At 45.6% G+C, this 13111-nt stretch overlaps 1 protein-coding gene across 2 annotated transcripts in view; it reads left to right on the top strand.

Annotated features, from left to right (window-relative positions):
• Window positions 1-13111, top strand: part of LOC129035766 (HAUS augmin-like complex subunit 3) — a 169224-nt gene that overhangs the window by 107991 nt on the left and 48122 nt on the right. For both annotated transcript variants that reach the window (XM_063664416.1, XM_054486565.2), the window contains 3 exons: window positions 516-573; window positions 2503-2580; window positions 3527-3641. In XM_063664416.1, the coding sequence (XP_063520486.1) occupies window positions 516-573; window positions 2503-2580; window positions 3527-3641 (251 nt within the window). The remainder of the gene's footprint in view (window positions 1-515; window positions 574-2502; window positions 2581-3526; window positions 3642-13111) is intronic.

Below are 13111 nucleotides of genomic sequence, written 5' to 3'. Positions count from 1 at the left end.
ACAGATGGCCTTAAGAGTTTGCAGGGGATGCAGCACAAGCCACCAAGTTTAGGACAGGCTAAGACAGAGACAGGTACCAAGTGCCAGGAGCAGTGAGGGAGGGGAATGACCAGCATCAAAGAGACCAGAATTTTCATCTTAAAATATGTTCTAAAATAAAAGTACAATATACAAATTTCACATAAACCTATCATTAGCATATGTTGTAGGAATTTTTAAGTTAACTGAGTTCATAATTTGGGCTGCTGTAAAAAGAATGATTGTACATAATTATGTTAAGGGTCACACAGGCTAGAGTCAAAAGGAATTGTTCTCAAATCTGCTAAGTACATTTAGTGGTATATTCACCAAAATTATGTTTTGATATTAGACAATTGTATTATTAATGTGCTTATGCATGATACATTGGCTTACTTGTTTTAATGTTTAATAAAATGTGATGTACATTAAATACCCTAAGTAGTACAGATTAAGAGTAGATATTTTAACTAAAGCTAGTCTCTTATTATTAACAGAATATCCAAGGTATCTCCAAGCACCCAATTCAGATTACTACACCTAAGAATTTTAAAGGTAACTCATTTCTTACTACCTTGCTAAAGTCTCTCGTAACTCTTTTTTGAGACAGGGTGTCACTCTGTCACCCAGGCTAGAGTGCAGTTGTGCGATCACGGCTCACTGCAGCCTTGACCTCCTGGGCTCAGGTGATTCTCCCACCTCAATCTCCTGGGTAGCTGGGCCTACAGGCACACACCACCATACTTGGCTAATTTGTATGTGTGCGTATTTTTTGTAGAGATGAGGCTTTGCCATATTGCCAAGGCTGTTCTCAAACTTTTGGGCGCAAGTGATCCTCCCACCTCGGCCTCCCAAAGTTCTGGGATTACAGGTGTGAGCCACTGTGCCCTTTTTAACATTTTTTAAAAAGTTACTTGTCATTGATTTTCTATATAACTAACTGCTTCACCTTCCTGAAGTTCTGTGTATTTGCATGACCAGGATTTAAACATACATTGAAAGAATAAAAAACAGCTAAAGTGATATGGTACCTCCCTGTTAGCAGTTTACAAGTGGAAATAGATAATTACATCAGGAAAGCAGCTTTCCTCCTACCATCTCTCCCCCACCAGCCTCCCAATAAAGAAAAAACAAACATATAACAGCACTGGTGCTTATTAAAGTCTGAACATTACTGGAAATGTTTATAAAAGCACACTAACACTTTTAAAAAGAGTTTAAGAGCACATTATAAAGCACATGAACACTCTTCTTTCTTCTAAGCTATTCTGCTGTAATGCTGATGGGTACATTTCTAAAAAAGAAAAAGTTCAAATCTGAGCAAATGAGAGTTCTGCTGCCCATGCCCTGTACACATCCTACCCTTGGCAGTGGCGCTCCTGCCGCTCTGCTGGGGGCCCTGCTGTGCAGGAAGGTCCTGGCAAAACAGTGAAGCCCAGTGAGCAGTCTTGTCTTGTCTCTTCTCTTCTCTTTTCTTTTTTGAGACAGAGTCTCGCTCTGTTGCTCAGGCTGGAGTGCAATGTTGTGATCTCAGCTCACTGCAACCTCCGCCTCCTGGGTTCAAGCGATTCTCCTGCCTCAGCCTCCCTAGTAGCTGGGATTACAGGCATGCACCATCACGGCCAGCTAATTTTTTGTATTTTTAGTAGAGATGGGGTTTCACCACATTGCCCAGGCTGGTCTCAAACTCCTGGGCTCAAGTGATCTTCCCACCTCGGCCTCTCAAAGTGCTGGGATTACAGGTGTGAGCCACTGCTCCCCGCCCTGATGAGCAGTCCTTTCTAAAATACATGTGACTGTCCTGAAATAGGGTCCATGGAGAGGGATCCTGAGCAGCTTCATCCCCTGCTGCCCCTTCCCACATAGACCTTCAATCAGTGAGGCTCAGAGAGTTTCAAGATTGCTTTTACTGGAATGCATTCAGTTGTCAACGTTTGACTTTTTCTTTTCTTCATTAAGAATTCTAGACAGAACAGAAAATTAAAAAAAAAAAAACAGAAAACCTAGTTAACTTACAGTAGTAATATGTTATTTTTAAATTACATTAATAAGGCCAGGCGCCATGGCTCACACCTGTAATCCTAGCACTTTGAGAGGCCAAGGCAGGAGGATTGCTTAAGTCCGAGAGTTTGAGACTAGCCTGGGCAACATAGTGAGACCCTGTCTCTACAAGAAATTTAAAAATTAGCTGGTCATGGCAGTGTGCACCTGTAGTCCTAGCTGCTTTGGGAAGCTGAGGCAGGAGTATTGCTTAAGCCCTGGAGTGCGAGGCTGCAGTGAGCTATGATTGTGCCACTGCACTCCAGCCTGGGCAACAAAGTGAGACCCTCATCTTTAAACAAATTAAATTAATAAACATATTCAGAAAAATTTAAAATCTTAACTCTGGACTTTAGAATAATATTCAAATAATATTGTATTGAGGAATAGCTATGCGTCAGTTCATGACCAAATTCACTAAATGCTCTTGAAATAACAATTTAGGTAAAGAAGACAAGACTCTCACAATCTCCCCGAGGGCCATGTTTGTTTCATCCAAAGGCCACACCTTTCTAGCAGCAGGTATGTTGCTGTAGCTTGCTTTATGCATTTTCATAGGGTTCAAAGGTTTAGAAATTGAACAATTCAAAGGTACTTATGGAATTCATTCTTTCAAATAAATTCTTCTTTTTTTTGAGACAAGAGTCTCGCTCTTGTGACCCAGGCTGGAGTGCAGTGGTGTGATCTTGGCTCACTGCAACCTCTGCCTCCTGGGTTCAAGCAATTCTCCTGCCTCAACCTCCCAAGTAACTGGGGTTACAGGCGTGTGCCACCATGCCTGGCTAGTTTTTGTATTTTTAGTAGAGACAGGGTTTCACTGTGTTGGTTGGGCTGGTCTCGAACTCCTGACCTCAGGTGATCCGCCCGCCTTGGCCTCCCAAAGTGCTGGGATTACAGGCATAAGCCACTGTGGCTGGCCTCTTTCAAATAAATTCTAAGGCACAGTACATAATAACAAGTTTTTCTTGCAGTGTCCCGTCACATCATCATATCTAAATCCCAGATACCCTTGGCCCCCACCCCCATGCTTTGTCTGCCCTGCTCGCTGCGGCCTTGCTGGGCCCTACTCCTCCCAGCTCAGAGTCAGCTCCACTCCAGGCCCTTGCCCAGGCCATTCCTCTTCCCCAGAGACCATCTTGGTGCCCTCCTTTGCCTCCTCCGTGCCTTTGCTCAATGTCACTTTGTTGATGGGGCCTATAAATAGGGTAACTGGTCATCCTATTTATCACAACAACTCCCCTCCACGCACACACTCTCACTCACTCCTGAGCCTCCTCACCTTGCACGATCCTCCCCATTTCATTTCTCACCTCCTGACACTGAGGCCAGAGGACCCTGGGAGATGGGAGGCAGGGACATGGACCTTGAGGCTACAGAGTCAGGAGAGTCTGAGGGTGGCCGGGGTGGGCAGCAACCACGAGGAACATTGCTGGCAAATTCTAAATTAATGCAGAACTGTATCTCACAGACTTTTCACAGATTGAATTGCGCATTCTTGCACATTTATCTGGAGATCCAGAACTTCTGAAGTTATTCCAGGAAGCTGAAAGAGATGATGTATTTTCTACTCTGACTTCACAGTGGTAAGATATATGAACTCACAATATTGTCAGATCTGCAGGAAGGCCAACATGAGTTTAAAAGCCTGGAATTATTCCAAGTCTACTTTCATAAGGCAGAAATTATATTTTTTTGTGGCTAATAGTTAATCATTTTGAAAAGAAGAGTAGATAACTAGGATGCCATGAGTTATCTAATTGTGAAGGAAGTGATGGTTCTTCTCCACTAAAAAAGAAGTCCATTCCTAGAGAATGTAATAGAAATGATAAAACAACCAGCGAGTCCCGCGCCCTGCAGGTGAGCACCACAGAAAGAGTGAGCCCACGGTGCTGGCTGTGAGCCGCTGCCCTCTGAGGAGAGCCGAGGTGCTTGCTGCGTACTCACGCCCCAGCCTGTCTGTGGGCCAGGGGCTTCTTGAGCTGCGGGTGAAAGATCCTGCCTGAGTGGCTTACACTCACAGAGAATTCCAGAGGCAGATGGGCTCAGGTTTTGTTGGGCAGCTTGGCAGTGTCATCCCAGGCCCATCCTTCTGCATCATATTCTCAGGACGTTGGCTTCTCTTCCTCCTGGTGGAATACCTGCTCCAGTCTCCAAAGCAGGATGGAGAGACAGGTGCAAGGCTCTCCTCTCACCCCTCTCCTCTGCCCAGGAAAGTCAAGGTGCTCTTGGAGAGCCCCGTGCAGACAACAGCTATACCCACTTTCTAGAGCAGGTCATGCAGCTGCACCAGCTGCAAGGGAGGTGGAGAGATTATACTCCAGAAAAAAGGAGGAGTGGATTATTGTGTTTGGCTTATACATCACAGGTGTTCACCAGGCTGGGTGCATCAGTGCCCCTTTGAGAAAGGGGAGGGAGAAGGGTGTGCTGGCTGTTGGAAGGTCCCTGTGTCTGACTCACTGTCCCCTCCCTTAGCAGCTGCAGGTGCTGCCTCCCCATCACCTTGTGCCTCTTCTGCTCCCCCTGCAGCCCCCTTACCCCTCCCTACGGCCCCCTCACCCCTCCCTACCCTTCCCGTCCCAGCTCATCTCCTGCCACCTGTTCACCCTCACCACGTCACACAGAAAGGCTGCCCAGCACCTCGTGGGTGGGAGATGAGGAAGCGGATCATGGGGATCCTTCAGGGGTGGAAGCCAGAGGGGAGAAGTCAGAGGAGCGGAGTCCTAAGCGGGTTGGGGGTCTGTCCTTCAGCCCCTCACTAGGCCGGCCCCCTGCACTCCCCTCCCCATGCGCTGTCTCCGCCTCTGTCTTTGCTGAAGGCAGGGGACCTGTGAGGGCTCTGGCTGCTCTCTGGCCTGGTTGCCACCCACTCTCCCGGTGCTCCCTCTTCAGCCGCCCTGGCTGGGCCTGAGCACACCAGTTACCCGCCTCACTCCGGCCTTTCCTGCCCTGAGGCTCAGGAAGCCCTTTCCCCAAATGTCTGTGTGTCTCCCTCCCCTACCTCATCCAACTGGCCTTCCCCGCGTCTCCTCAGGGCCCTCCCCTGACCACCCTCCCCTGATGCTGGGCACGGCACCGCCCCTCTCTGGTCTCCTCTCTCTCCGGTCTCGTCTCTCTCTCTGGTCTCCTCTCTCTCTGGTCTCCTCTCTCTCTCTGGTCTCCTCTCTCTCTCTGGTCTCCTCTCTCTCTCTGGTCTCCTCTCTCTCCGGTCTCCTCTCTCTCTCTGGTCTCGTCTCTCTCTCTGGTCTCCTCTCTCTCTGGTCTCCTCTCTCTCTCTGGTCTCCTCTCTCTCTCTGGTCTCCTCTCTCTCCGGTCTCGTCTCTCTCTCTGGTCTCGTCTCTCTCTCTGGTCTCGTCTCTCTCTCTGGTCTCCTCTCTCTCTGGTCTCCTCTCTCTCTCTCTGGTCTCCTCTCTCTCTCCGGTCTCGTCTCTCTCTCTGGTCTCCTCTCTCTCTGGTCTCCTCTCTCTCTGGTCTCATCTCTCTCTCTGGTCTCCTCTCTCTCTGGTCTCGTCTCTCTCTCTGGTCTCCTCTCTCTCCGGTCTCCTCTCTCTCTGGTCTCCTCTCTCTCCAATCGCCGCTCCTCTCTGGTCGGATGCACATTTCCGTGTATTGCTCTACTGTCCATCCTGCTGCAGCGACAGCGCCCAGGGTCCGAGACCTCATCCACTCTCATCCCTACTGTGCTCCACAAAGGGTGGGGACTCACAAAGGATTTGTCAAATAAAGGAATGAATAGTGTAGAACTCAAACTTGCGTTTGAATCAGAAAAATCTCTCCAAAAAGGCTACCACCACAGGACTCTTACTTGAATGACAAAATTCAGGAAGAAATATTTTATATACGGGGAGCAGAGGATTGAGAATGTTACTCTACACTCACCTGGACTTTGGAGTAGCTATGAAATTGTGTTTATGGTGACAGCAGGGAAAGTGACAAAAGCAGAGAATAATGAAGTGTTTGCCCAGCACAGGAAGAGGCACTGTACCGGATGGATGTGACGAGTACAGCGCATGGTGGGGTCCAGGGCACCAGAAGCCAAGGTCAGCTCTTGAGCACTAGAGTCCTGCCTCCCACCCAGTATGCAGGGCGTCCTCTTGTCGTTCTCTCCTGTCCTCTGCCCTCCTCCTCAGACCCTGCACCTTACCCTCTGCGACCCTGTCCTTTCACATGAGTGGCCTTCACCCCAATTGGGGCCCGCTCTGGGACTCCAAGCTCTCCACCTCTCAATGCCCAGATCTGCACCAGGTCCTCGCTGGCCTCACTCACAGCTCTGCCAGTGGCCTTCCTCCTGGCATCCCTGTCCAGGTCTGTCACTTAGCCAGTCTTGCCTGCACCCCACTGAGCTCCAAAAGCACTGAGACCCAGTCAGCTCCGGCTCCTTCTGGGCACTCAGGAAAGGTCCCAGGATGGATCCCAGGACACACACAGACCCATTCTTCTCTCCGCTCAGCGCATCAGCTGCCCCCTTAGGAAGCTGTGCTACTCTGACTTCTCCCTGCTCTCTGGTTTCCAGCCCTGAGTGATCCCCATTATTTACTTGCTCACCTCTTACCCCACCCCAGGTGCTGGAGGAAGTTGCAACGTGGTGGCAGCTGAGTCCACTAGAAATTCAGGCCATGTGGTCTGAGAGAAGCCCTTAATATTCTTGACTTCCTGTCTTCTCTTGTTGCTCCAGACTCTTTTGATCTTCCACAAATAACTACTATTCTCTCTTAATCTCCCAAAAGAACCTCCCCCCTTACTTAAGTGACAAAGTAGAAGGCCTAAGACAGGGGCTCCTGAACCCCCTTCCACCCCACCTCACTGTCTCCGTGTACCCTCCTCCCCTCTCCAATGGCTCCTATCTCAAAGGAGGGAGCTTCTCTATTGCCAGGATAAGAACTGTGCAGTGCACATCTCCAGGAGTTGCCACTTGTCTAGACCTGTGTGCCTGGCTCCTCCTACAGCTGTGCAGTGCACAACCAGCCCAGCCTCACATGGCAGACTTCATCCATGTTCCTTTTATTTTCCATTTTTACTCTAGCATTGTTAACGTATCCTTTGTTGATTTCCTCATTCCCCTCTACTGGGGGACAAAAAACCTGCTTTAGGATTGCCCTAAATATAACCCTAGAAAGAAATCCTATCTTTAACCTGGTCGAAGACCTCATTTATTGCTTAGGTACAAAAAAAATCTACACTTACACTTACTCCGTTTACTTTCTCACTGCCAGCTCTTTCTTGCTTCTTAAAACAAACTTTCATTTTCCCTACATAGGCCTTTATTTGTATTTGAAGCCTGGAACTCCTCACATCTAAGACAATGATTGCCTCCAGGATGTGCCTGGCTCTGAGGTCCAGGGCCAGCAACAGCAATGAGGACCCCACCCCCAGCAAGGGACAAGTCAAAGGCTCCACGGGGTCTTTGTGGGTGTGCAGCATCCCTGGGCCCTGCCTGTCCCGGTGCTTTCTCCTGGTCTCTGTGCCCCCGCTCCTGGGAAAACATCCTTCTCCTGTGCTCTCACCATCTTTTACAATCAAGATATAATTCACAGACCATAAAATTCACCCTTTTAAGGTTACAATTGGCCTGGCACAGTGTCATGCCCATAATCCCAGCATTTGGGGAGGCAAAGAGGAGAGGATCACTTGAGGCCAGGAGTTTGAGACCAGCCTGGGCAACATTGCAAGACTCTCATCTCTACAAAAAAAAATTTTTTTTTTAATTAGCCAGATGAGGTGGCACATGCCTACCTATCCTGTAGTCCTGGCTGCTTGGGAGGCTAAGGAGAGAGGATTGCTTGAGCCCAGGTTGAGGCTGCATTGAGCTATGATTGCACCACTGTACTCCAGCCTCGACAGAGCAAGAACTTGTCTCTCAAAAAATAAAGTTACAATCACCACTATCTAATTCCAGAATATTTCCATCACCCCGAAAAGAAACCTCCTGCCCATTAACCACCACTCCCAATTCACCCCGCCTCCCGGCCCTGGAAACCACTCATCTACTTTCTGTCTCCAGATTTACCTATTCTGGACACTTCACATTAATGAAATTGTACAACATGGAACATTTGGAACTGGCTTCTTTTACTGAACATAGTATTTTCAAGGTTTATCCATGCTGTAGGAGGTAACAGTACTTCATTCCTTTTTATGGCTGAAAAATACTCTATTATATGGAATAATATATTCTGTATATTTCAATATAAATAAGCAAATAATCCATGTATTTATTTATTCATCAAATGTCCTTCGATGGACATTTGGGTTGTTTCCACTTTTTGTCAGTTATGAACAATGCATTATGCACATTTGTATACAGGTTTGGTTTTGGTTTTAGCTTTGGTTTTGGGTTTTTTTTTGAGACAAGGTTACACTCTGTCCCCTAGGCTGGAGAGCAGAGGCATGATCTTGGCTCACTGCAACCTCTGCCTCCCAGGTTTGAGTGATTCTCCAGCCTTAGCCTCCCGAGTAGCTGGGACCACAGGTGCATGCCACCATGCCTGGCTGATTTTTTTGTTTGTTTGTTTGTTTTTGTTTTTGAGACAGGGTCTCACCCTGTCGCCCAGACTGGAGTGCAGTGGTGCAATCTTGGCTCACCGCAACCTCCGTCTCCCAGGTTCAAGTGATTCTCCTGCCTCAGCCTCCTGAGTAGCTGGGATTACAGGTACGCGCCACTACTGCCCAGCTAATTTTTGTAATTTTAGTAGTGAGACGGTTTCACCGTGTTGGCTGGGCTGGTCTTGAACTCCTGACCTCAAACGATCCACCTGCCTTGGCCTCCCAAAGTGCTGGGATTACACTGCGCCCAGCCTAACTTTTGTATTCTTAGTAGAGATGAGGTTTTGCCATGTTGGCCAGGCTGGTCTCAAACTCCTGACCTCAAACGATCCACCTGCCTTGGCCTCCCAAAGTGCTGGGATTACACTGCGCCCAGCCTAACTTTTGTATTCTTAGTAGAGATGAGGTTTTGCCATGTTGGCCAGGCTGGTCTCAAACTCCTGATTACAAAGCAACCTGCCCGTCTCGGCCTCCCAAAGTGCTGGGATTACAGGCGTGAACCACCATGCCCAGCTGAGGTTTGGTTTGGTTTGGTTTTGTTTCTGTGATAAGATCTCGATCTGTCACCCTTAGTGGCAGTGCAGTGGCTCAGTCCCACTCACAGCTCACTACAGCCTCGACCTCCTGCTGGACTCAAGCAATCCCCCTGCCTCAGCCTCCTGAGTACCTGAGACCACAGGCACATGCCACCATGCCTGGCTAGATTTTTTATTTTCTTTTTGGTAGAGGCTCTGTCTTCCTATGTTGCCTAGGCTGGCCTCAAACTCCTGGGCTCAAGCAATCCTCCCCCGTCGGCCTCCCAAAGTGCTGGGATTACAGGTGTGAGCTACCGCCCCTGGTCTGTGTGCAAGTTTTTGTGCAGACATACATTTAAATTTCTCCTGAGTATATACCTAGGAGTAGACATGCTGGGTCATAACATAATTCTGTGTTTAACTTTTTTTCATTGTGGTAAAATACCCGTCCCATAAAATTTACCATCTTAATCATTTAAAATGTGCAATTCAGTGGTACCCATATTTAACTTTTCCATGACCTGCTAAACGATTTTCCAAAAATGCTGCACCATTTTACATTCCCACAGGTGTATGGGGTTCAAGTTTCTCTGCATTCTCACCAATACTTTGTATTACCTGTCTTTTTGATTCTAGCCATCCTGGTGAGTGTGAAGTGGTATCTCATTGAGCTTTGACTTGCATTTCCTTGATGGGGATGGATGTTGAGCACGGTTTTGTGAGCTTGTCATTTACTCTCTGTCCCTGCCCCTCCTCTACCCCTGAACACAGGTGCACCCTGGGGTGTTTTACTTGCCTGCCTTTCTCTGTGTCCCTCCTCCCAGAAGGTGTCCTTTTTTCTCACTTTCGCTTTCCTTCCAGTTAGGATATAAGACAATATAGAATTTTTAAAGTATGTAATAAATTTAATAACACCCCTGCTCTCTCTCCAGAGATATGGAAAGTCTTAGAAGATGGTTTTAGTTCAGACAGGAAGACTATTTTGCTTCTTGGTTAACCTTTGAGCTTTGTTGCCACCTTAGTGCTTGGATGGAATAGGTGTCCTGGATTTCCTCCCTTAGAATGTGTGAGAGGATCTCTGTGATTCAAGGCAAGTGTTGGTGATTAGAACACAAGAATGTTACTTTCTTCAGTGGGTCCAAAGCTACTCTGGCTGTTGCTAACCAAGTATTACAGCAAAGCATTTTTGTCAAAGTACTGGGAAAAAGATATGGGTAAAGTGGGAAAAGTATAGCACGAAATGCTTACATTAGAAATCAGGAAAGATCTCAAGAAACTTGAAAAAGAAGAGCAAAGTAAACCCAAAGCAAGCAGAAGGAATGAAGTAATAAACAGCAGAAATCAATGAAATAGACAATAGGAAAACAATAGAGGAAATTGATGAAAAAAGTTGGCTCTTTGAAAAATCAGTAAAATTGATAAACTCTAGCAAGGGTAACAAAAAATTAAAATAGATGATACAAATCATCAATATCAGGAATGAAATAGGAGATATATCCATAGATTCTGCAGACATCAAAAGGATAAAAAGGGAATGCTATAACAATTCAACAATTTAGAAGAAATGGACCAATTTCTTGAAAACCACAAACTACCAAAATCTAGCTAAGATGAAATAGATAACCTAAATATTCCTATAACTATTAAAGAAATTGAGCTTGTCCCTTAAAAGTTCCTGAAAAAGAAACCCTCAGGCTCAGATGGCTTCCCTGGAGAATTTTTTTTTTTTTTTTGAGACGGAGTCTCGCTCTGTTGCCCAGGCTGGAGTGCAGTGGCGCAATCTCGGCTCACTGCAACCTCTGCCTCCCAGGTTCAAGAGATTCTCCTGCCTCAGCCTCCAGAGTTGCTGGGATTACAGACACCTGCCACCGTGCCCAGCTAATTTTTGTATTTTTAGTAGACACGGGATTTCAGCATGTTGGCCAGCCTGGCCTCGAGCTCCTGACCTCAAGCAATCCACCTGTCTCGGCCTCCCAGAGTGCTAGGATTACAGGCATGAGCTACCATATCCAGCCCCAATAGCATATTTTAATGGTGAAAGAATGCCTTCCCCCTAAGATCAGGAACAACTTGTTAATATTGCATATTGAAGTTCTAGCCATTGCACAAGATAAAAAAGGAAATGACATATAGATTGGAAAGGAAGAAATAAAACTGTCTCTCTTGGCAGATGACATGATTGTCTATGTGCAAAATCCCAAGGAACAGACAAAAAGAATTGTTTTTAACTCTTAGAACTAATAAATATGTTTACCAAGGTTGCAAGACCTAAAATCACCTCACAAAAATTGGTCACATTTATATAAATTGACAATGAACATGCAGAAATCAAAATTAAAAACACAATGCCATTAATAATCACTCCAAAGATGGCCAGGCACAGTGGCTCACACCTGTAATCCCAGCACTTTGGGAAGCCGAGGTGGCTGGATCACCTGAGGTCAGGAGTTCGAGACCAGCCTGGCCAACATGATGAAACTCTATCTCTACTAAAAATACAAAAAGTTAGCCAGTTGTAGTGATGAGTGCCTGTAATCGCAACTACTCGAGAGACTGAGGCAGGAGAATCACTTGAACCCGGGAGATGGAGGTTGCAGTAATCTGAGATCATGCCACTACACTCCAGCCTGGGCGACAGAGCGAGACTCTGTCTCAAAAAAAAAAAAAAAAAAAAAAATCACTCCAAAGATAATAAAGTACTTAAATTTCAGTTAACAAAACATATACAAGATCTGTATGCCTAAAAGTATAAAATGCTGATGAAAGGAATCAAAGAATTCAAGAGAAATACCATGTTCGTCGTATGGAAGACTCAACATACAAATAATGTTGATTCTCCCAAAATTGATCCATAGGTTTATAGTGCAATTCCTATTAAAACCCAAATAAGGTTTTTGTAGACATGGACAAGCTTAGTCTAAAATGTATATGAAAAGGCACAGGGCTTAGAATAACTAAAACAGTTTTGAAGAAGAATAAAATAGGAGGAATCACTTCACCTGATATTAAAACTTTATATATATAGTAATCAAGAGAGTGTGGTGCTGACAGAAGGATAGGCGCTAGATCAATGGAACAGAAAAGAGAAACCAGAAATAGACCCACACAAATATGCTTAACCGGTTTTTGACAAAGGTGTAACGTATCAGACAGGAAATAATTCTCTTCAGATTTGTGTCAAGCTGAGCACTCATAAAGCCAACTTGAAAAGTTCATATCTACATTGGACACAGCATATGTCTTCCCTGCATTTTATTAGCTTGTATTAGTTCTTGGGAGAACTTCAAAAATAAGAAGCTTTTAATATTTGCATGGTGGTTGCTTCTAATTCCCCATCAGCAGTAGTAATCCAACATTTGTGACTTATACTATAATTAGTTGCTGTGGAAATAATTTTTATGTTCCAAACAGAAGACTAGAATAGCATGTGGTAAAAAAGCAGCAAGATCAAATACACTCTTAAAAATGTTTATTTCATGTAAATACCTTATTGTTTGAAACACAAAAAGCAAAAAGGCAATTCGATGTTATATTCTGAAATACTTAGTAACGTTTTCAAAGAATAACAATTTCCTTGAAAAACCTTTAAGCTTATGTAAATGGAGTTTGGAAGAAATCAAAGAAATCAACTATAAAGCCACAATTTGAGACTGGTGCTGAGACCCACAGAGCTGGGATTTGCCCAGGGAATGCACATCAGATAGGACCTCAGAGCTGATTACTGCAGCTCCAGCAGCTTCACACACACACACATGTGCCCACACATGCACACACACACACAAGCAAAAGACACAGCCATTATGCACTGCGGGGTCCAAAACATGCCATTGAGGTGCCTTCTTCAAGGAACCATCATGTCTTTGGCTCATTAGGTGAATTCCTAAACGTTTTATAAAATGCAAATACAAAACAATTCTTGTCGGCTGTGCATTCAACTCAGCATTTTCAGACTGAAACTTAGAAGAACTTTTAACTGCAGAATATGTTCATTTCTTCTT

Source organism: Pongo pygmaeus, chromosome 3 (genome assembly GCF_028885625.2).
Source record: "Pongo pygmaeus isolate AG05252 chromosome 3, NHGRI_mPonPyg2-v2.0_pri, whole genome shotgun sequence".
NCBI lineage: Eukaryota > Metazoa > Chordata > Mammalia > Primates > Hominidae > Pongo > Pongo pygmaeus.
Note: the sequence above shows the minus strand (reverse complement) of the source record. Positions and strands in the feature narration are given on the sequence as shown.